Source organism: Synchiropus splendidus, chromosome 13 (genome assembly GCF_027744825.2).
Source record: "Synchiropus splendidus isolate RoL2022-P1 chromosome 13, RoL_Sspl_1.0, whole genome shotgun sequence".
Classification (NCBI taxonomy): domain Eukaryota; kingdom Metazoa; phylum Chordata; class Actinopteri; order Syngnathiformes; family Callionymidae; genus Synchiropus; species Synchiropus splendidus.
The window spans coordinates 11,738,487-11,763,310 of record NC_071346.1 but is presented as its reverse complement, the minus strand read 5'-3'; the positions used below and the strand labels follow the sequence as shown (position 1 = coordinate 11,763,310).

The window sequence follows — 24,824 nt, the reverse complement described above, 5'->3', positions numbered from 1 at the left end:
TTGACACATTTGCGAGGCTACTTTACTTCGCTCTCTTTAACCAGTGATTTCTGTGCGTTGGTGGACCTTCAGGGGTAATATCGTCACGAATTAAAAGTGGTGGCTTTATTTTCAGCCAGAAATGTGCATCTCTCTTCTCACGCCTCTGTTATTTATTGCCGTGAGATGAGATGCCCGCGTGTTGAAAACGTGACTGGTGTGTCTCGCACATGACGTCACGCCCAAAGACGCAGTTGTAGAAAGCGAATGTCAATATTTCGCTTCCCGACAATGGCAACAATAGTAGCGCGCGGTGACTTAGATAAGTAACTTTAATTCCATTACTTTGTTTGAAATAATAACACGCTACTGAAAAAGGTTGTGATATCCAAGTAACGGGTTACTGGCATCACTGCTCATGACTCGGCTTCTTATAAGCTTACATCATGGAGAAAAGGACGCAGTTGCTCAGATAAAGTTTGCCGTGAAGGACAAATCATTACTGACCTTCAACACTTGCTCAATAGGTTTACTCCTTCGGCAATGACCATCAGCACAATCAAGTCTGATGTCACGGTTTTCAGCGTGAAAGATGAAACGCCCACAGCTTAAGAGGGGTCTCAATGACGGATGACAATGAAGAGGTGCGGCAGAGAGATCACAGAATCATCAGGAGGATGCCTTAGCCTTACTGAGGCAAGAGGACAGGCACTCCATTTTCTAATCAATGTCTACGCCCTTTGATCATGAAGTATGGGTCGGGGGTGAAGATCAAAGGCAGACTCAGACAAATCACTTAGAGGCTGAGGATAAAGCTCAGTCATCCACCAGAGACTCTGTGTAGAGCTGTTTCTCTGCCAAATATAAACATGACAATTAAAGACTCCAGCAATGCACTTGATCCTTGTGCGCCTTTGTGCAGTTGTTTCTGCTTCTACTTGAAGCTTTCGTGCTGCATCTATAATGTCGTCGTTGTTATTCGCATTGATTGATTTCCTCGCATCACAACACAGAAAGTCTAGGCCATTAATCATATACAGCAAAGCTGCGAATCGTGTTTTATCCATCCAAAACTAGGTCAGTGAGAAACAACTTTAATCATACTTTCTAGTACCCTCCCAGCCGCAGCACTCCCAGAGCATGAAAAAAAAAAAAAAAACTTCTGATTTTTAAAAACGATTAATTATTTTAAACTGCAGATGACGCTGTCACCCTTTGAAATGATTTTATTGGGAGTGACTCGATTCCCTCTGATGTTGTAGAATGAATAATATCAGAGCGAATCCCTGTCGTCGCTTTGAGTCACTGAAGTGATGTGTTGCGGTCTGTTCCTTTGTTTTGAAGCCATAATTTAACAAAACAGACTTATGAAATCTCAGCAACAGACTTGAACAATTGATCTTAACTTCACAAGCGATGGGTTTTCAAAAGTTTCTCTCGGAGCGATAACGAGCAGCACTTACGAAAGACTTGTTCATGGCTCGCTTCACCTCGTCCGAACCGTCCGAGTAGATCTGCTGGAAGAGCTTGTTGAGAGCCGCGTCTCCCTCCAGCTTCTCGTTCTTCTCCTCCTCGCTGATGTCAACCACCATCTTGTCCCACTTTCGGGTGTAGTGGGAGGATGTGGGGTACTGGTCTGCGCAGCAGAGGAGAGACGGATTCAAGAGATGACAGCGCTGACACCAAACTCATCACCGTCAGATTTCCACAGAGAATTGACATCAGGAGAGTCTGGGCAGTGCCGCCAGTTAACAACGTCGACAGTTTAGCGCAAAGTAAACAGTGTGCAAATCAATGAATTGAAAGTATCCTCACGAGAATAAACATGTAAGTTGATCTGTTTTAGCAGATCCTGCCAAGCCCAGTCCCGAAATATGCTACAAAACTAAATGGCTGCTGGAATCACATCAATGGAACGTGGAGTGATATCTGGAGCAGCGCCAGCTCCTCTCTAGCACCAGAGTGCTGCCAACATACCGTTGAGCATGACAGCAAAACCAACCGGCTCAGCGTAGCGCACAGCAGTGGCCTTTTCATGTCTACATCTGACACTGACTAATTGAGGGACAGATTTCCCATCACATCTTTCCATGTGGCTCTACTTCCACATCATCCGGTAACACTGCGTTTCACCGTCTTTGACTTTTATGAAACCTTTCATTTTCATTAACAATTACTTCAGTTGTCTGGTGGTGGAGTTGGACTGCAGACTCTTGAGGATGTACTGTCTGCACTGACCCAGCAGAAAGTTCTCTGCACCCTCCAACATTCATCGTCCTCTGCCTCTCCTTTAGGCCCAGTTATACTCAACATTACATTCGGATCTAGATACGGACGGAGCCTTCTGTTCGTGCTCCGCGTTTATTTTGTCCATATTTCTGCACGTTTCCACAAAGCTTATGGACCAAACAGAGGAGTACCACTGGAAACCATGGGTGCAGTGTTGCTGTTACTTCCCGATATGAAGCTCCAATGAGACATAAAGAAATTCTTCGTCCTCCAGTCGATATATTTAACACCCTCATTGACCACTGCCTCTTACAACACCGCCCTTGTTTTTCTTGCTCTTTGTTTCGGAGTTTGTTGTTGTTATAAACTGCTTCGCCCCCCAGTGGTGAAAAGCAATGCCGACGTAAGGAATGCATGGAAGTATGTGATCAGTGACGGCAAACTCATTTCGGGTACTATTTCGTACGTAAGTAAGTCCACCCTGTCTGCACATTCTTCTTCACCTCCCTCCATTGCTGTCTTTTTTCTTTCCTTCCAAGCACCCTTTTTAGAAAGAAAGCCTTTCATGTTTCTAGAAACATGTAGCACAATTGAGGACTTTTAATTGTTAGCTGCAGAAAAGTAACAACAGGACAAACTCCTACTGAAGTTAGGTTAATCCCCGAAATGTGAAAAAACGCCACGCCGAGATCAAAACTGCTGACATGGATGAGTTGCGTCCTTAACAAAGCAGAATGGTTTTTGCAGGCTTCACGTCATCGCACTTGGCAACAGCACTTGTTTGAATCTTAAAACTGTTTCACCTTCAAAAAGTCTTAACTGTCTCGCTAGATTCAAATCCCCTAATAAAGCAAAGTGAGGACTGTAAATGAGCAGATGGCTCCTCCTGTCTCAGAAGCAAAACTGAAAAGGCACCTGCTGAAGTGAAGTTGAAGCACTTTCAGATTTAGAAAATAAAAAAATAAGTGAATATGCCAATGTCAAGTTTAGCAGATTGCAGAATTTAGCAGAATGAACCATATGTAATGAAGCGATATCTGTAATGAAAGTCCGTCTGACTGCGAACTAATTGTTTTGCAACATTATTTTTCCCAACGTGTTGCTTAAATCCTCTCCATCTGCGAGTTGTGTGACTCATCCTAACTTGTTACCCACACTCTCCCACATTAAGCTTTAATTAATCCCTGTATATTATTAAATATTTAAAAGCTTTGACGCGTCCTGAACAATGTGTTTGTTTGCCTTCCCCATCATCATCGCCTGCGCTGCTGAAATACCACTTTGCACTTGCATCCTTTTGTCCCTCTCCGATGAAAAAAAAAAAAAAAAAAAAAAAGAAAACTCATTAAAATTCTGACGTCTCTCTCCCTCCGGACATGCTGTCAATTAATTCCTCATTAAATCACCCAACATTCCAGGACTGCACACTTCACAATCCATACATGGAATTGAGCAAATCAGGCCCCGAGGATGATCGATTCTATGTTTTCAGCAGCCAACTCATTTTTAAGATGAAACCAAATCAGTCTTATTAGAATTCATTAAAATGGTGAGTTATTGCCAGCTGCGACGCAGATTTCCGTTCAATTCCTCGACCGGCGTCATTTCATCAGCGGCGGGGTGAACCGCGACAAACGCGATTTCGCACATGTTTTGACTGAATCATCTGTCTCAAAAGCCCGGCGAGCTCATTGTGATTTGATTTCTATATTCTGCGGATGCGGGCGCCGCGCCGGCTGTAACCCCAACCGGAGAGATGGAAGGGGGAGGGCGATGAATGTAATCCAGACGCAGATTTACATAAATACAGCGGAGGACGAGCAGGAGACATATTCAGGCCAAGTGTGGACACACATCAGCGTGATCCAATAACATCAGATGTCAACTATCGAGTAAAAATGGAGCAGTAGTCCAAATCTATAGCAGGCATTCATAATCAGTGCGTTCTCAAGGTTGATCCTGGAGCGAAGAGAGTGGGTGCCCACTTTTACCTCTCCCCCCTCCACACACACACACACTTATATAAGTAATTAATCCTCCAAGTTATTGGAATGTGTGGGCGAAAATACGTGAGTCATATTTTCTGTCATACCTCCGCTCCATGCCTACTTGTGCTGTCAGTCGAATGAAAGACTCCGCTGCCCACTCTCATTTTAGTCCACAACAGACAAACACTGGAGCTTATATTGATCTTTTCGAGAACGGAGAAAGATAGAAAGTGGAGGATGAGAGCAGAGACGCGCGGAGAGTTGCAGAAGACAGCGAAAACGCAGAAGCTTTGGACTGACTGGGATTGAAGTGTTTGATGCTGGATTCTTGTCCTTCTCCCTCCAGCTTCTCCCATCTGATGGCATCTGTCTTCTTCATTTTCATCTCCACCTGACAAGAGAGTGGGGTATGGGGGGAGGAAAGGGGGTGTAAGTGAAAGCGGGAGAGGGTGGGGGGGAGAAACAATGTTTAACAAAATGCTTTTCTTTAGTTGGGGGACAAAAATAACACTTCAGTGACATCTCCAAAGTACAAAACATCAGATCATTATTGAGGCCGGAGAGACTGATATTTTTTTTTTTTCGAGCTGCTGTCAGCTGTGTGTGTGTGTGTGAGTCTGTGTGAGAGGAAAGAGACATCAGGGATATGCGAGGGCACAGCTCAATCTCAAACCTCGCTGACAGACATACTGCACTAACGAGATGCCTGTCAGCCAGGGGCCAGTGTGAGAGACGGAGTGAGAAGGAGGCGGGGAGGCATCCGAATTCCACACAGCAGCATGTGATCCAAATCATTACACCGGGAGAAGATGGGAGCGAGGGGGGGAGGAAGTGGACACCATTTTTACATTAAGCCGCATTGACGGGACACATAGAAGGCAGACATGCGAGCAGCTCCCCCCTCCCGCCCCCCCAACGACTTACACACCATCAGCCATTAATGATGAGTGTGTTTGATTTGTGCGACATGTGCACGTGAACGGCAGCGCTGGTTTATGTCTGTGCAATTAAGGAACATTTCTGCTCTGCTGGCCGATGCAATGACTCATTTATGAGGGCGCCGGAGGGGGGGGGGGAGCAATCCAGAGGTAGACAAGGTTAGCATGAGTGCGGAGGCAGATTGAGGAGAATAACAGCGCCATCACTGCTGCTCTCCCCGGCTCAGGTGATGGGCACGTACTCGGAAAGAGCCGTTCGGGTGCGTCAGCACTTTCCGCGCCTCAAAGGGACGTGCTCAGCGGCGCACCTGTGCTGGGTACTGATTCCCTTCCCCGCCCGTGCGGCGAATACAGGTCGCCGGCCGACTGATGCAGATTCATCTTTTTGTCACGCAGAAATCTTGAAAAGCACTTAACGTAAGGACACGCAGTGCAGGCCGAAAACAAACGACAAAACAATTAACTGCCCCGCTGCTGCTGCAGAGGTGTGACCCACTGGCTGCACCCATCGAGTTATTTTGGGCCCCATTTGTTCCCACCGGTAAGTGATGAGTTGCTTTTATTCCTGAGGCAAATAGATGTGAACTTGCAATCCTACATCGTGGACTGGACACAGAACCTTGCAGCAGTCTTTGCCCTCTGACCGTCCTCCATCCACACATCCATAATCTCTGCATCAGTGTCTCACTAACATCCAAACTCATGCTACTCCTGATAGTCACAAGAATCCTTACGTTTCTCTGCTGGCTTCTGATCGTATCATTGATTTCTTACGATGCCACAATTTATCTTTCGAGCCGCCGCCGCTGTAAGAGGCCATAACAATGTGAACTATAAGGTCATTACATCCTCAAGAGACTTCACAAGCCGCACAAAAACACACTCTTGCTGCTGAATTTGACAAGCAGAATAAAAACAACAACAAAAAAATGTTTGTTTTAACCGACAAATTGTGTAAATGAATGCGCCGCTTAATCCAAAAAAGTAGAGGAAATTAATGAGTTTAGCCACAATGCATTTTTCTGCAAATCCAAATGAAACCTGGTCCAGTAGTTTCCTCATAATCCCGCTGACAGACAGACCAGGCCGTGAAAACAAAACCTCCATGAAAGAGGTAATTAATGGATTCTTGTGAAAGCTTTGCCTCATACACTCCGCGCTAAAAGCTTTTCAAGGGTTGTTGATGTGACATGGCATTTCCACCGTTTCAGTAAGAATGAAGAAAATGCTATTTGCCTTCATAAAATCCTGCTTTATATACACCTTTATGAAATGGGCAAAGAAAAAAAAAAAGTCTTTTCTTAACTCCGTTTGTTAACTCTGGGTAACAGTTTTCTATTTCTTCAGGAACAAGACTTGTGTGTGTGTGTGTATATATGTATCTATATATATATATATATATATATATATATATATATATATATACATATATATATATATATATACACACACATATACATGCTGACAATACATATACACATTTTGTCAACACAAGTGGCCAATAATGGTCACTCTTGTGTTGATAATCTCATCCTTTGAGTTACATTCAAAATGTATGATTAATTTGCCATTAATCGCGAGTTAACTCTGCAGTGTGATTGAGATAAAAAAGTAATTTATTGTAATCTAATGTCCTCTATTGAGGGGCTTATATATGCATATAAAATATAGATTTTAAAAATTTGAAATCTTGCTCTTTGAGGCGAAACGGTCCTGCCACCGTTTGCGACTGGCCACTAGGTTCACACTCCATTCAGCACATCAGCAGCTCCTGAGATCCGCCACAGCGGCGCCAGACCTCTTCGTACCTCTCCACTGCACAGCAAAACTACCCATGCTCCAAGACGGCCAGCCATGCTTCTGCCGCTCATTCCTCCACACCCACTTCACAGCTGTGTTCAAAGCAAGCGCACACATCGCTGTCGTCCATCCTCTAATCTCTGGAACCCTGACACTAGCCAGAATTTACCAGCTTTTTCCACAAATATAACATCCACTGCCTGTCTGAAAAGATGACCACAACTAGTGAGGACCTGCCCACAAATTTAAGTTGGGCACCAACCAAAGTGGGACGTGCAAGGGATGTTAATGATACCATAAAAGTGTTCTTTGTATGAATTGTCCTCACTGTGATGTCATTTTTTGTGAAAGCACTTTGTGACTGGAGGATGGACAGTGTAAAATTGTGTCAGAGCTATGAGCCATTACAACAAGAAATAGAGATTATGACCTTGTAGAAACGCCTTCCTCGATGAGGCACTATTGAATAAAATGTTCCTAAGTGGGGGGCGGGGTTAATGATGTTGCCCTAATCTCTCATTTTTGGAACTTCGTGTTTCAAAATCCCAGACTACAACTATCAAGCAACCGTTGCTTCCTTCAGGCTAAAAAAAGAGTAGACCTCTTGCTCTGGTGGTGTTCAGCAGTGAAATAATACACGTCTAGATTGGTGCTCTGTTTAATCCTTTTAACATTGTTGGCAAAAAGCCAGTCATGTTTGTTCTGGAACACATCATTTCTACCACAACAAACTTGTGGATTGCAATTGAACAATAGTTCCGCGGGTGTGGAGGCGAGTTTGAGTCACTAATCTCAACGTCAAACTGCCGTCTGCAAAGTGAACTCACATCAACTCTCAGGGATAATTGAGTCGCAAATCAGACAGGAACTAAACAGCGCAAGAAGCTCACAACTGAGTGAGGAGCAGGAATCAAACCCGGCGCCTGCTAATTCGGACGCCTATAAAGCTAATTGAATTCCAAAAGTCCAAGGTCACCTTCATGTGATAATTGTGATGAAACATGAGAATTTGCAGAGCAGGTTCATTTGCATAATAATTTCAACTTTCATCAAAGTCGACGGCAGCAACAACTTTGGTGGGTGACTGATGCTCTAATTAAAAGTCGCCATCTCAAAAGCGACCAGCCAACGTTGCAGGTGCCACCTCCTGTCTCGGCTGTTTTAGTCATAGCAAGTGTGGCAGGCTCTGTGTGTGTGCTTGTGTGCGTGCTCTTGGGCCATGCAACATTAATCTGCTGCCACATCTGTGTTTCCTGGCTTTTAAAGACATGGCAGGCCCGGCGCCGCGTGTGTGTCTCTCTGTGCGCTTCCTGTGAGCGTGACAGTCGGGGCGATGTCTGGTAAAGAGATGTGACAGCCGGGCCACATACAGGGGCCACCCTTCTCAGAACCCTTAGGCCTGGGCCGTACAATGCATATATACATGCCATTTATATAGCCGCGCTCGGGGTGAGGAGTACTTAGCCAGAAGTCTTTGACACCCCCTTTACCTCCCCTTTTCATTGCTTGCCACATTTCCTTCTTCTTCCATGTCGAGATTTGTTGCCTCTCAGAACCAACTAAGCACAAAAGTGAAATAAATAACAACAGCGTGCGACACTGACAGGCATGCAAATTACAGCGCTGCGACGCCACATTCGACATCCCCAAAATAAGATTCGAAAAGAATGAAGAAGCAAATATGGATCTGAAGTTGTGTTGAACGCCTGTGTGTGTTTGTGCGCACAAAACGCCCGTCTGTTCTGATCAAACACACTGGTGTGTAATTGGCTCCCCGTTGTGGCGTTGACCCCTGCGCTGGGAATGTCTGTCGTGGTGGAGGACAGGAGGAGGTCGCGCCGACGATGATGTGCGACAGATGACACACACACAGCACATACTGTGTGTGCATGGCACAAGTGTGTGGAAAGCTCACCGCTCAGCCTGTGTGCGCTCATTGTGCTCACGAGCACGAGCGCGCACGGCGGCGTCAAGCTTATGCTCCCCTGCTAAGTTGTTTTTTAAAGACAGCGAGGAGATGAAGCGTAAACACAGCGCAGTGCAGAGTGAGAGGCCGCTTATTACGCCAACAGACAGACAGACAGACAGACTGACATTGGGTGAGAATCAACAGCTCCTGCAGCGATGCATTTTCATAAACACTCATTAGGGATGCATGCCAATCTGGAGAATTCTGATTTGCTGACGCCGTTGTTCATTTCAGTGTTCTCTCCAACCCCGGTGGCGGCTTGGCTTAAGAAGAATCAAAACACTCGCACCATATTTGAAGTGGGGCAATCAAAGTGTCATTTTCTCTTTGGGTCTCTGTGTCACAGCCCAGTGCAGATGTGATGGAGAAAATGTAGTAAACCTGTTGGTCAACTACTCTGACTGTCGGGGCCACTGGCACCCGAGGAGCCGAGTGGACCGGCAAACAGGCATGTCTTTGTGTGAGGTGGGCAGCGACCACACTTTGCAGAGCGTGTGTGTGTGTGTGTGTGTGTCTTCACAAGTGAGAAGTTGACGGACAGACAGGTGGCATGTTAGTTTGTGAGGAGGCATTGAAAGTAGCTTCAAGGCAGGGAACGATTAGACGAGTGAGAGATAACAATAAAAGACCTCACAAAATAAACGATCATCTTTGCAGTGGACTCGAAGACTGAGTCCTTGTTTGAGCTGCAGTCCACGTGCACCTCTGGTATGCAGTGTCCGCTGTTGCTATGGGAAAGTGAGCGAGGGTTCTTTAAGGGGGGGGACGTTTTTCAGTCTCTGCTCAGCGGTGTGGCGAGTGGATATCACGCCCAGAACAGTCAAGTAACATGAAGCGGTGAAATCTTTCAGTCGCCGCAGAAAAAGAGGGAGAACAGCCTGTGAGGGAGCAGCATTACTTTGGGAAGTGAAAAGTTTCTGTGTCGATTCAGCAAATACATTTTGAAGTTGGGTCTCTACAGAAGGGGTCTGCTTCAGGTCACACATCTCATTGGCAATACAATCATGAAAACAATATAGGATGGGAAGGAGGTGGGTGAGAAGATGGAACACTCATCATACATGGCAATCGTAATTACGATCATTTGTGTTTCAGGAGACGACACTTTTCTCCGTGACCAAAAATGTCCTGAGGAGATCTGTGATCGGCATTTTCATCTATGAGCTCTAAAAGGTTACCGGAGACTTGTCGCGAGCTGTCATTCCCCAATGTGCTTGAAACACATATTTGTTAGCCATTTGACATGTGCATTTTAAATTCCCGCTTACTCCGCCAAGGTTATCCTCTGGAGAAAATTCAAACACCAACCAAAAGAAGAGTTTTGCATTGATTCTGTCTCCACCGTCGTCCCAAGCACTCCTGCACTACGGCCACCCAAACAAAGAGTTAAGTCACCACTGCAGCTCCACCTCTTGGGGCAGGAGTTATGCGGGCTTCTCAGAGCAGTAACTCATAAACCATCATCACGATCAAAAAACATTCAAACGGTTCCTGGATGCAGAAAATTACAGCTGTCCAATGATGTACGACATTCACATTAACATTCACATTCACATTAAAATAAATATATACATAACTGAGGGGGTACAAGATCAACTGAGCGTGGTGTTGCAACAAGTGTTTATAAAGTAATTATTGAATGTTATGACGATAGGAAACTAGATGGAGAAAGACATCATTTCAGTTAAAGGATGAACGGTAAAGAGTCTCATTCAAATCCATGCTATTGTGAGTGAGAAAACACCACTTTTTCACTTGAAGAAAAACTGAATAATAAGTCCACCATATAATATTATACATTCGTAAAACATTTCAGTTTAATAATATTTGAACTGTCATCAAACAGTCCAAAACACAAACCTGACCAGCGTTACTGCACAAAAAGGTGTCTAAAAGCTAACTTTTCAAGACGACAATTCAAATAAGAGTAGTGTGACAATGTCACATTTGTTCACCACAGCACGCATTAGCTTAATAGGCCAGGAGACTATAGGTGTGATGAAGAGTTCTAATTTGAAATAGCAGCTTGTTGTGTACTTTTGCTGGTGTCTTGAGTGTTACTGTCGAGCATGTCGCCTGACCACCCTCAGTGGATGACCCTCTTCTTAGTGGCCCTCTCAGATTTGGATTTGAGTACCCCTGGCATGAACTGTCCAAACATGACAGAGTGAGTAGCTGTCATTTTAGCACCTGTTTCCGAACACATCACTTTGATTCAGGATCCGAGATGATAAAGTTTGGCCTTCTCAAAGACTCATCATTTGCACGGACATACATTATACTTTCACTTGTGAGAAAAACTCATGTCTCAACACAACACTCAGTCAAAGTTGATGACATTTCCCGTGCTCGGAGATCACCTCAGTCCTACAGCTGAACTGTGAGAGATGAGTTGCTTCTCTTTGAATAGCGGACTAAAAATAACAGACGGAAACAGAAATGATAATTCAGCAAGTGCAACATTTGCACTGCATTATTCCTAGCTTTGTTTAAATTCAGAGGAGAGAAATAAGCCGGAGAGATGGATGTGAAGAAAGTAGGTGTGATTATAAATCAGCCCGAGCAGCACTTTCTACAGCGAGACCTTCAATTCACTTCTGCAGGGGAGCAACATTGACCAAAAGCCGGAGTTTGTGTGGTGGAGAACTTTCCATGTGATCAATGGTGGCGTCCAGAAGTGCAGGAAAATAAAAACTTTCCTTTAACAAGATAGTGTTTTGAGCCGACCTCAGCACCTTGGGCTCATTAGCCTGCATCCAGTCTGACACCTATTAATTAGTGTATCGCACAAAAAAAGATGTCCAACCTACTTGTTAAGTCCATAATCACCTCGACCAGTGAAGAAAAACTTCCAGTAAATCCCGAGTGTGAAGATACAGGAGTGAGGATTTGTCAGTATACGTGGATCTCCTCAAACTATACATATAGAAGTCTCTGCAGGAGCCGCGCCGTGAATACAAAGTGGATTTCCCCCGTATTTTTAATTCTGGCTTTAAAGCTTTAGCGGGAGGAAATTAGAGGTAGTGACAATCTATTTCACGCTGCGTTTAATTATTCAGAGATTAAGATGTTAATCTCAGCATGGAAACAGAAAATAATGATCGCATTTGCATCGAGCTTGTTAACTTTCACTTTGCTTATTTATCCAAGAGACAATGCGATACCAGATACTGAAACAATGCAACCCAGAAAAAGTACAGCCCCGAAAATCCATACTGGTGAATTAAGACTTCGCCAGCTGTCACTTTTTCACACCACAGCAAGAGACTTTTTTGCCCCGACTTTAAAAACAGACTTTAGAATTGTAAATGCCTAACAGTCCTCACATCCTGTCCTGTTTATCTCCCTGCTATTGCATGAATACAGAAAAAAAAATTATAAGAGATTAAGAAATCTAAAGCTTACCAAAAGCAGGTATCATAACAATCTGAAATAATTTGCTAATTTTATTCATATTGCTTGGAGCGTCAACGTCAAAGTGCTGCAATGTGCCATTAGGTGCATAATGGAGCATTTTGCATAACTGCTACTTTCAAACCTTCAACTTCTGACAAATGTGCTTTCTCTCTGCTTCATGAGAATGTCATCCATCTCACTAAAATCTCTGCTAAACCTGTCAAACCATTTAAAATGTAAGCCTCCACTCAAAGTATGAACGGGGGCTAATTATAATGTAGCCCTTTTGAAAATCCATAAACTCTACAGCGCTATAGGCAGACTATATAATTATAAAACATATAAGTGACATATTTAGCATTGTACATCGACATGGTACAGATTGCCAAGCTAGAAAGCGGCAACATTTCTCTTTCCAACTTGTCATAATTTCACCACACTGGCTTCAGAACCATCCACAGAAATCACTTTCTGTTTCAAGCATCAGCTCAGTTTTCTCAACATGTAACCCTTGGCAACTGAGTATTTGTTCTTCAAGGCACTGAGGATGGAAACATACATCTTTAGCTGAATGCAGACGGGTCTTAATTTACAACACAAGCGCCATAAATACAAGGGACCATCAATCAAAAAAGAATGGCGACTAAATATTAACATGTGGCCCAGCAGAAAGAGCTTATGCTGCATTAAGGGAGAGCGGTGGAGGGAACGCTTCAAGGTGTCCATCCAAAAGACATTTTGATTTTATGTCATAGGCCGTATATAATTACAATGCGGGCCATATGTGGCCCACCAACCTTCAGTTTGACACGCCAAGTTGACAGCAAAGGCTCTAATGAGAAGAAAAAAGTTAAATATGGATTCATTTTTAGAGTTACCTTAGTTGTAAGGATCTTGAAGTTGCTCTGTTCTGGGATGATGGGATGCAGGAGATGAAAGTGGAGGTTGTGAGTGTCACCTGAAGCCAGTCGTATCGACGCAGAGAGCTGAGGAGGAAAGCACAGATGGGAAAGATTATATAGCTGAACGATGTTCAGCCAAGATTAAAGCATTCTTTTAAAACTAAACAACACTTAGAATCAACTGGTGATGCTCCGATCGATCCGTCACCGATCATGATCAGCCGATTTCAGCGTGATAGGTGAATGCCGATTACAACAAATGATCATGTGTGACAGCCTCTGATGAAGCCCCGCAAGTTGTGATGTGTACACTCCTCCCTACTCGCTGCTCACTCTGCATCAGAGTGTCTGCCGTGAAGGTTCCTTCAATCTGTCATTTAAAGTTTCCACCCTGCAGCACATGCACGGGAAAATGATGTGCAGGAAGGGCGTTAACATTACATACGCCATTTAAAGCGCCAGCACTTGATGGTGTGCAGAGAGTTTTCCCGGCTCATGATAGAGAGACCTCTGGTTCCTCTACAGCAGTCTTTCAGCAAGGCTAACGCTTAACAACACCCGTCAGTCCAACCGTGGCATTCAGAACGCTAAGCAAATTGCCCAAGAAATAACTATTAATAGCTAGAAGACCAGTCTTTCTCAGGTGTTGTTTATGTGGAGAGGGAAACGACTGGATCCGTCGCCGCTTTGGAGTCGGGTGCAGGGTTCCTCAGTCACCTGAATCTGAAACTTTGGAAAATGTCTAGAGCGGAAATAAATAAATTTAAATATTTCATGGACATATCAAAACTCTAGAGATTCACCAAACTGCGATGTCTCATATCGAATTGAATGGTTTTCAGTTGTCCTTCTGACAGAATAGTTGCAGTATTCTGCGAGCAGATGCAAAGCAAATCATCCTACAAACAGTTGAAGCCCGTCTCTTAACATGTCTGTAAATAATTTTCTTGGCGACTTAAATTTTCTTGAGGCGGGGCTATAAAGGCAGACCCCAGCATTGTGGCTTGCGGTTGACGTCTGGGATAAAATACATACATAACAGAGTAAATAAAACAATGAGACGTTGGTTCACGTGGCAAAACTATTGACAGTAAGCTACCAATGCTAATACGGAATACTTATACATAAAGTTACTTTAAGACTGATACCAGACATCGGTATCAGTATATGCCTATTTGACACTGGTTAGAAACAGTTTTTCAAAAAAATAATGTCGCTGAATAGTGACGTCACCGGAAAAGCAAGGCACCATGGCCAAACTTCAGAATGTTTTATTTACCTTCCCATGTATCTATTAGGTCCCAGACATCTACGGCGAGTTGTTAGATATGGTTTCTGCCATTTTTTTGTAATAAAAAAGGTAAATGTATCTGATGGGGTCAGTCGTCAGCAGAAACGGTCAGTGGTTGCGTTTTCCACCTGTTGTTTACATGGAGCGGAAACCCAGGGTTCCACACACTTTGAACTAAAGAGTGATGACAACACAGGGTAGAACATTTTGAGCTTGGACACCAGTGACACCAGTAAAAACTTTAAACAAGAAGCTAATGGCCTCGCCCACATACACTCTCCGACACAGGACTTCCTCCACTAGGTTAACTAGATCCTTAGAGTGAGATGGGTAAAGGATGACAATGTCGACAAGGATAATCGTCCAGAGAGAGTGGTGTGATGTCCAGGAGTGTCCTGCTGCTGTCCCCCACAGCCACGGATTGACCAGTGACGAGGAACGGGCAGACAGCTCAGACAACCCGTCACTCACTGGGACTGTCAGGGAGGCTCACTGATCCACATGGACAGGACAAGTCCTTAAAAACAAACACTGCTGTATAAACGCTCCAATTTTGACAGAGGCGATGACAGTTCTTGGAGGATTTTGGCGGAAACTTCATAAACTTCAGATGTGCACGGAAGCCACGAGTATGAATGAAAGAGACACCTCATTTGGGATAAAAGCTTAGAGAGTGCACTACAGTCGCTTTTGGGCAATTGTTAAAACTATCAAAGCCTTGATATTCATTTGCAGAAGCTTCTCTGTTCCGTCTGTGGGTATACAGCTGTTGCATATTCAGCCACCAGGGAAAATAACTGCCTTTCATCTTTAATTTCTTTTGTATATACTGACCTAGTAAAAAATAAATGAACTTATCTGTACTTCACACTGAGGAGGGAGCTTAAGAAGTGACTGTGATTGTGAGCAGTTGAATAGTTTCTTTTGAAATGGGGTAAACTCAAGACTGTTATTCTATTAGGAAAGACAAAGCTTCTCCCTAGGGGGGCCTGCAGTTACCCCTCAGAGGGGCCGAGAGCCAAGTGGAAAGGCAGGGAAGAAAAGACAAAAGCTTTTTTTCCCTAGGGGACGCAGCAGCTGATCCTAGATCAGTTACAACTCACATCTACAGACAATTAGAGGTTGGGGAATCTGGGATGGGTAAATTGTTCTCAGATCTGTACTTTGGGGGCAATGTTAACAAGGCACCACTGGAGGCATAGTTGGGTCTGTGGCATGTGTGCGTGCGCGCGCGTGTGCATGAGACACATCTAATGGGCCCCCCAGAGGAAACACCCGGGAGCTAACCCATCGCTGCAGCCCACCCTTCTTTTATTATTCTTCACAGACACTTAAATGACTTTCAAAAACTTTACAAAGGCAAAGTCTTCCACTCGCATCTAAATCTTTTGACTTAAAACTGAAGCAGCCAGAGAGAGTTTTAGATCAACTCAAGAGCGCTCGAGCTAAATTTGGCATTATTAAACTTCATTTAGAGGGTAGATGGAAGTACAGAGGGCACCAAGACAACTCCAGAGTAATAAGCATTAAGTTCTACTTGAGACATACATTTTATACTCAAGTGAAGGTTACATGCCCTTAGAGAGTCTTAGTGCCGTCGGCACAAAACGTCGGAGATGTTCACCCCCAGGATCAGGACTGAGCACTCCTGATGCACCACCGCGCCATCAGCTGTTCCAGTCTAACCTTAATTGGAAGGGTTCATAGTTTGCTACGATACATCTCAGCGAACATGGAGTCTAGTTTCTGCAGGAACTCTTGCTTTTCAGAACATTCCAGTCAATACAATGGTCATTTTTAGCATTTAATACTCACAATGTACTGTGACATTTGCCCAACAATGCATCATACTTTCAAATAGCAAGCGCTATTAGTCGAAGAATGAAATTTCAAGTCAAGAAACTACTCCAAATCTATTCATAAGAACCATGGTTGCACATTTCTATACAACTAGCACTCTAGTTGAGGGGGAATGATGGCAACCTCCTAAACAAAAAAAGAAAAGAGAGAAATCATCCCCCCTTTCAAAGTGCCATCCCCTTTCAACCCCCTTCTTATAGTAAATGTTTGAAATATATGCAGTAATCTTTAAGCTAAAAAAACGTACACGACAAACTGTAGCAACAATTGTTCATGTCAATTGACTCAACACACAAAGCTCAATGATGCTACTAAAACACACCTGACAACCTGTGATCACAACTATATAACAAAAAAGAAAAAAGTTCTGTCAATATTTACCCTCCCACAGGCACATGACATTTGGGGGGTGTTGGTCAAGACAGATAAAAGAGCACACATAGCAAACATATTACTGTTGTCACTGGAATAACCAACTTCTATTTGCCTGTCTTCACCAATACATTTCAATTATATGCAAGATTTATGGTCAATTGCATGTGACTAGTGATTAGTGCATATAGCCGTGAAGCAATAGGTTGCTGGTTCGCATCCGGCCTATGGCTTTTAATGCATGGAACTGAGGAGTAGGAATGTTCATCGAGGGAATCTAAGAATGAAGGAAAAAAATGGGGCTCATTTATCATGCAAGGAAAAACAAAGTAAAAGGGCTTGTGCTTGGCACCACTAAGGGAATATCTGCGTGTCCCATCGTGTCAGGAAGGCGAATCGTTTTTTGTTTTTGTTTGTTTTACAGTCAACTACTGTATACAATCAAAGAATTGAAAGTGCCAATCAAATAACACTAAAACAACTGGTGAGCTTCGGGTCCAGCAGATGCCATTTCAGAAATTAAGCAGCAACTTGAGAAAAGTTTATAAGAAATTGTTAGCGTGAGCTATACACACACATACCAGCATAGCCCAGCATAACAGCACATCCTTCATAGGGCATGAAGGGATTGTGGGACATGGTTATCATCTTAGTCTTTGTTTACATCAGAGATAGAAGCAGTGCTACCAGAGACAGAAGCACGGGAAAATGCTGTGTATAGTAGGCATACAGCACATAAAAAAAAAAACGCTGATGATCACATGATATGACTTTTCTTCACTTCCACATCTGTATGGAGCACACACTTACAGAATTAGCAGCCCAGTCTGTGTGGGTGGCGCCTACATGACCAGCGCACCCAACTGACTTTTGAGAGGACCCAGGTTATACTGTATCGTGCGGAAAACCTTTCGGCAGAATTCATACTACTCATGATTAGACACAATTTCTTCGCAGGTGGATATAAGGCTAAGACTCAGCAACCATTGTTCAGGAACTTGGTTCATCAAGCTGCCAACGCTGGGCAGCTCCGAGTTTTTCAGACACTACCTCCAGAATTTCCAAGTGGAAAAAGGTGGAGGGGGCTCCCGGCGGACCTGACCTCAACTCTGGTGAATACGAGTGGGATCAGTATGGACGTGCCTTTGAGGCCGAGTGACCAACACAAGACGCTGGCTCACTTGCAACAAAAGCTGAAAGAATGTGACACCATCTCGCAGCAATGTGCCACATTTCTGGTGATTACTAGTCTTGTCCTCTGCCACAGCACGGACCCTGGTATGTCTAATTAATATACGCTGCAAAAACAATCATAATAATAAAATAAAAAATAGATATTTAAAGAAAATAACAACAGTGTGACAGAACTCTTAGCTTTAAATACAATTTAATGGTATAATTTTGCTATTCAAATATCAAAAATAATAATATATAGTATATGAAGTATTTTCAGTATTGAGTATTCTGTGCTACAAAGTGAAACACAAAAGTATTTGACTATAGCTGAATGAGAATAAGAGGCTGATCAATCATTTAATCCCTACGGACCCAAACTTCTGCCAATGATCAGAACCTCCAGGGAGCACTATGATTCCTCCCAAGTCCAAGAACATAACATGACCGGTCTTTCTAGGTTTCAGGAGATTAAGGGCTTGATAATAACAAGACCCCAGTGTCACACAGTGCAGACTGATTGAAGTCTTATAAATTACACAAAAAAATACTTAACACACTGCAGGCTAAAACATTCAGCCCTGGAGCTCACTTGAGATGAGAAAAGACAAAATACATTTTAAGCATTGCTCCTGGGCCAAAAACAAAAGTGTTCACAGTCAAATAAGAGCAAAAGCTGTAGCTACTCATTGAACTCTCATTGTTGTAGCCATACTCAATAATAACACAAGGAGTGCGGAAGAGGCTTATTGCGTACAAAGAAACCAGTTCCTGATATTGCAGGACTGTACCTCTTTCTCCATGAAATTGACACAGACGCCATCTTTGGGAACATTTTTGGCCATGACTGTGATGATGATTTGAGACTCCGTCTGGTACCAGTCATGCCTTGAAGAGTGAAGAAGAGAAAATGGTATGTTATTGAACTGTAATACTGTTGAACTGTCGGCCACTTAGTTCCGCTTCGGCAACAGGTTCTATTAATTGGTCTACAGAACTCTAGTGAATTTGTGACTCACTTCACGTTGGGAGCTGCTGGTGCCTGCTGGGTCCGTTGTCATCCGCGGAGAGCGAAAACAGCAGTAGGGAAAGAAAAGTTAGAAGTGAACAGGACGGAATCCAAAAGGCATGAAAAGTACATCGGTACAAAAATAGAACAAAAGAAGCTTAGTAAGGTTTAAATTGTCCTGAAGCAGGAGGATGCAGCACAAAGTCAGCTGCTCTTCAGCGCGGCCGATGCAACAGTGCCCCCATGTGGCCCAGCCCAGAAACTCACCCGGGTGTCTCCGCTGTTTGGCAACATCTCTGCAAGAGAAAAAAAGAAAAAGAATTCAGGGTTCGAATGAAACCTTAAAGTCACTAAATCTTTTAATCTGCTCTCAAACATTTAAAGGTGTTTTTATAAAGAGGCCAAAACTAATGGGACATTCAGGGATGTTTTCCAAGATAATCCAAAATACAAAAATAAATAAATAAATAAATAAAACAAATCACTGATGTTGCTGAGGCAGTGGAGTAAAAAAAATCTATTCTATGACTCGAAACAGAGTCACTAGGCACTTGGCATTTCTGAGCTCATAGACCATTTGGTTCAGGTGGGTCCCCTGGACACCTGCCAAGTGAGGAGAGTGAGAGGAGCATAGAGACAGTATCTATGCTGACCTGGAAACACCTTAGTGTTCTCCCTGGTAGAGGAACGCTGGGCTTCTTTGCCCTGTATATTGCCCCCACAACCCAAAAAGCAGCCACAAACAGACCGTAGAGACTTATTTCTGGATGATAAGAACTGAAATTACGAACAAGTTTAACAAGCTGACTTGTTTTCATTTGCCTCACTTCAGCAGCAACTTTGCTCATCTATACAGAGCTAACTCACTAGCAGATTGCGCCGCGCACAACTCTGACTCAGGTCCAATTGTTTGGCTATTTGGAGGCGTGATGAGCAATGTTTCGTAGAGATTGGAAGCAAAATGACTCATCACTAACATACACAGTACAACAGAAGGCAGATATAAAACGACATAGAGGACAGAGCTCCTTCGACATCCATTTCAAAAGTGTGCTCCACAGAAACCGATTCAAAAATGTATCTTCGGGGAAAATAGATAAGTCCCTGGAAATACCCAACCCAAACAAAGACAGATAATCAAACACGCGCTCTTCAGGCTTTCCACCCGTCTGTTTACCAGTCCACCTACGTGTGGGAGACCGTGCCAGTCTGATCACTGATTACCAGCATGCTGTCATACATTATTCAGCGACAACATTACAAGGAGCACACATAGGGAGAGATGAGATGATAGGAGGCGTGCTAATGTCGCCTTAATGGGGTCACGTTTGGGAAGATACCAGGGGTGCATCTTACACTTATATTTGATATCAACCTAAACATAACGCTGACGTGCAGCGCTGTGTGTGCAGCTGTTAATAAAAACAACACCAGAAGAAAGCCAACTCTTGTGTTGTGAGCCAACCCCCACCCCTCCTCTGGTTTATGCGCCCTGATGTGCAGGATCATGGAGCTTCAGTCTCATCGAGGCCTCGCAAACATCAGTAACATGAACTGATGAATCATGCTGCTCCCGGGAGGATGTGTGCACACGGGTGAGCAGCTCATTTGTCAGACTTGTGCACTTGTTTACTTGAGATGATCCAGAGTGGCCAGAGATCCCGGCGCTCGGAAACACACCAGGACTCGGCCCAAACACTCCACTGCTGTCAGGGCATGGACGCATTAGCGGTGTAGGCAAGTGCATGCTGTGTGAGTATGTGTGTGAGTCTGGGACTCTGATGCCTGTGTTGGCTTGTGTATGTATTCCTCAGTGCTGCACAGGAGTGTGGGCATGTTGAGAGAGTTGTTGTTGTGTGTGCGTGCGTTATCGTACTGTTAAAAGTGTGTAGCGATTTCTTCTCCACGTGTTTCATGATTGGCTCTCACAATTGTGTTGGTGTGTATGCTGGGTGTGTCTTCTGTAAATACGTGTGACATATGCATCCATGTTTGTGTCTCAGAGTTGTGTGTCACTGTCGGCTTCCGCACGTTGTTTTCTCGAGTGCGTTGGTTTATGTGTGTATTTGTGAAAGCAGTGGATAAGAGGGTGGAGTGGGTGGGTATGGATGTTGGTCTATGGATGCACGCTGTGTGCAGGCGTGTGTGGGTTTATTTAAGAGCTGTAAGCCCATTTTGCTTCATCTCATATCAGCCAATGTGTGCACCTGTGTCAGCACTAGCATGTATTTGTGTGGTCATTTATACTATCTTGACTGGTGAATCAATATAGTCCGCACACATTTACTGTGTGAGTCTACGTGCTTTGTGTACCATTGTGAGCATGCACCCATGTTTGATGAGTCTGTGTTAGTGTGCGGTGGCTTCACCACCGTATTTCACCTTAACTCATCTTCATATCATCCTTAACCACATCATGAATCTCAATGAATGGCTTCCACCTATCAGCTCCGATTTCTGTCTTTTTTTCATTCTTATTCCATTTTTAAATCAGTAAACCAACATACACATCAAACCGGATGTTTTCCTTTCCTCTACAACTAAGGTGAGATGAAAAAAAAACAGGGTCGATAAAAATAAACACACTTTTTAAACATGCTTCAATCCACAACTTCGTCAAAAACACACCCACCAGTGATGCTCAGATTGAAATGGACACAGGTTGATTGAAATCTACCTGTATAAAGCAGTAACTACATCCAGCAACATATTTGCAGCTGGACTTGTTTAAATGCTGCAATATGCATTTTGCGATTTTGGCACCTTAAGGGTTTAAACTGTTGAACCTGCCGGCTGTATACAAAGCTTAGAAATGGTTACTATGTGTCATAAAATTGTTGCATGCATCCATTGATAGAGCAATATACAGTATAATATAGAATATTCTCCAGCTGCTAAAAGTACATCACAACTTTCATCTGGTGTCTGCAAGTTGGAGGTGACAATTCCTTCCATTCACAGAGGACACACATTTCTTCTCTTCCATTCCCAGCATTCTTCATCCACAATGGTCCTTGCTTCTCCTCTCCAGGTGTCTAGACCATCTGAGTCTCTCGCTCTAAGAAAATCATTTCTAATCTTATCCTTACTAATCTATGCAAACCTCTGCATCTTCAACCTCCAAGTCCACATCTCATGTTTGTTTCAGAGCTACCGTATCTAAACCATGCATCATGGCAGACTCAGTACTGTCCTTTCAAGCTTCCCTTTCACTTTAGCCTCTACCTTTCTGACACGCAACACTACATACTCAAAACTTAGGCCTCAAATTTCATCCATTCCAAAGCTTTACTCACCGTCCAGCATCTCCTCACAACGCTTGATCCAAATCTCATATGAATTGTCCGAAGCTGAAAAAACAAAAACAAAAAAACAGGGTAGTCATTTAAGTTTAGGAGAAAAAAAAAAATAATAATAATAATAACGGGGGACACTGAAGCAAACAGCAGTGTATAACCAAAGGAAGTTTTATCTCATCACTGAGAAGACTTCAACAACACCATCAGGTGGGGGAAACAGACTGAGCATAAAAAGTAGAAAAGTAGACGCTACTGGAGGGAGGATGTTTAAAAGATGCTTCTCAACCGTGCACTTGATTTAGGGAGTTGAACTGCTAAGAGACATTTCTCATTTTTCACGGTGGATTCTCAGAGGAAGCAGCACAGATGTGACTGTAAGAAGCCAGTTTCGCCAGTGGAACGATGAACCAGCAGCCAGTTCACATTATAATATTGGACTATAGAATTTTGTAATGGATCAAGCCTGTTAACTACAAATATTGAGTCTGCTACTCAGGGGACAATCAATTAAATTGATTTTGAGGTGTATCTAATCAATATCAGTCTTGTCTCTTTCAGATGGAAGGCAGTTGAGAAGGAGTAGAACATGGCGGAAGACACCAAACAGCTGTTGAAAACGAATGTAAAAAAAAGAATACAGCATTGTTATGCCCCAGTGTCAGAGTTCTTCATAAACTGTAACCTTGTCAGAACCTGGTGTAGTCAGAACTGGTGTAAATTAAACTACATAATCCCCCACAAGCAACTCTGTATTTTAACTGTGGTGTGTTGCTTCAGTGATAATAATAATAATAACAATAACAATAATAATAATAATGCAACAACAACAAGAGGGCCGCCACAGCAAACAAAACAAACAAAATTCTAGCAATTAAAATCACAATATTTACATAGACAAAGATGGAAAGTATTTCTTTACTATACATAATGGATAGTACATAACAGCATAACATAACAGATAACAGGGGCCAGTCAAAGCCAATTTAATTTACTTCTTGCACATTGAAAGAAAGCCCAAATATAAGATTCTATAACACTGGCTTAGAAATAAACTGAAATCAGACAAAAAAGACAAGAGTGACATCACTCACTATCCAACTGATGTCCTTTAGTGAAGGCAGCATGCGCAGATTGAAAGTTATTCAGGTGGTACTCTGCTATCCTGCAGTCAAAGAACAATAAAGTTTAGTTGAGGATATGCTCTGAGGGGAGATGGGAGGAAGTCACTTGCATGTCAGAAGGCACAAATTAAGGACTTAAATTTCGTTTTCAATTTCAATGGGTGTCCATTCCTTTTGTAAGAAGACCATCACTTACCCTGTTCGCATAAAGGCCAGAGGTAGACTTGGTTTTAGTTGCTCTGCCCTTTTTGCATCATCAACAGCACCTGCACATGAACCATGAAAATGATTGACTTAAATGAACACAACCTCTTTTTGGAAAATATGGAGTGTTTGTCTCAATGAAAGAGATGTAGCTATCTCTACATGGATAAAATATTATATTCTAAATTAACTGTATGACAAACTTATTAGTTGTAAGGAAAATTAATAATCATTTTAATAAAGACAGCTGCAAAATCAATAGAGACATGAACCACTCCACAAAGTATGCAACTTAGAAATTTAAATTCACAACTGAGATTCAAGCAACACACTTACTGCTGTAGTTTTTGAGTAATATGTGGGCATAGGCACGCTGGCAAATCCACTCAGCATTGTCGGCATCTCCTTTCAAAGCATCATTCAGTTCCTGTTTAAAAACAAATGTAAAGTTGGCTTCAAAACAAAATAATGTATAATAATAAATTAGTAAAGCTATTTGTGATACAAGTGCAAGCAGTGCACTTTTCTCAGTATACTGCAGAAGCATGTATTCACATCCTACATATGAAATATGAAACACAGTTTACAGCAGAGATCATTCAAAGAATGAAAATGCATTGACAAAGGAATGAACTTGTATACATCGTTCACACAGCAGCTACTACTACTTTAGAGTGGAGTTTATATCTCCTCTTCTGAGTGTGTATCGATCTGCGATGTTGGTGGAATCACAAAATGAATCCCATGACAAAAGAGAAAGCAAGCAACTATATTATAAAACGGTTACACCTTAAACCTCCACACAGCAACAGTTTTATCTGGCAAACATGAGAGGTTAAGTAATGACAAATGTAAACTGACACTGAGTAAGTAGTTAAGATAATAATAGCAAGGACGGTATGTCGTCATAAAAGTCGAAGAGGAAAACGACAAGCTAGTGTTCACCTCCAGAGCTTTCTGTGGGTCTTCATCGATGAAGCTATCCGGGAAGGTGCTGCACCGAAAGAGAAACAACAAATTACCGGCTAAATAACAACATCGTCGACCAATTTTTTCAGCATAATTTATCATTTAGAAGGTCAAACGTACCGCTCAGTTGCCATGCTTTAGTGAAAAAACAGGCAGTGGCGATGAAGTACCTAGAAAGTTCTAGATATGTGCAGTGATGGAAACGTGAGAAGAACCTGTCAACATCCGGCTGCACCTCAGAGAATATCAGCGCGCCCCCTATCGAACCGGCGGGGTCGTGGACTGGTGAAAACTAAACAGAAAAATGTGTTTATTTAGAAATGTT

The 24,824-nt window shown here is 43.0% G+C and overlaps 1 protein-coding gene across 2 annotated transcripts in view; it reads right to left on the bottom strand.

Moving 5' to 3' along the window:
* The window catches only part of sugt1 (SGT1 homolog, MIS12 kinetochore complex assembly cochaperone), a 28,753-nt gene extending 4,024 nt beyond the window's left edge, over positions 1-24,729 (bottom strand). The window contains exons 1-12 of one of the 2 annotated variants that reach the window (XM_053882613.1): positions 24,620-24,729; positions 24,476-24,524; positions 23,867-23,957; positions 23,523-23,592; positions 23,297-23,367; positions 22,203-22,256; positions 19,174-19,202; positions 18,917-18,942; positions 18,689-18,785; positions 13,178-13,285; positions 4,497-4,587; positions 1,443-1,615 (exon numbers count right to left, since the gene is read on the bottom strand). In XM_053882613.1, coding sequence (XP_053738588.1) covers positions 1,443-1,615; positions 4,497-4,587; positions 13,178-13,285; positions 18,689-18,785; positions 18,917-18,942; positions 19,174-19,202; positions 22,203-22,256; positions 23,297-23,367; positions 23,523-23,592; positions 23,867-23,957; positions 24,476-24,524; positions 24,620-24,633 — 873 coding nt within the window. In that variant the 5' untranslated portion in view covers positions 24,634-24,729. The remainder of the gene's footprint in view (positions 1-1,442; positions 1,616-4,496; positions 4,588-13,177; positions 13,286-18,688; positions 18,786-18,916; positions 18,943-19,173; positions 19,203-22,202; positions 22,257-23,296; positions 23,368-23,522; positions 23,593-23,866; positions 23,958-24,475; positions 24,525-24,619) is intronic. The other variant, XM_053882614.1, reaches the window with a different exon arrangement.
* Positions 24,730-24,824: the final 95 nt, after the last annotated feature.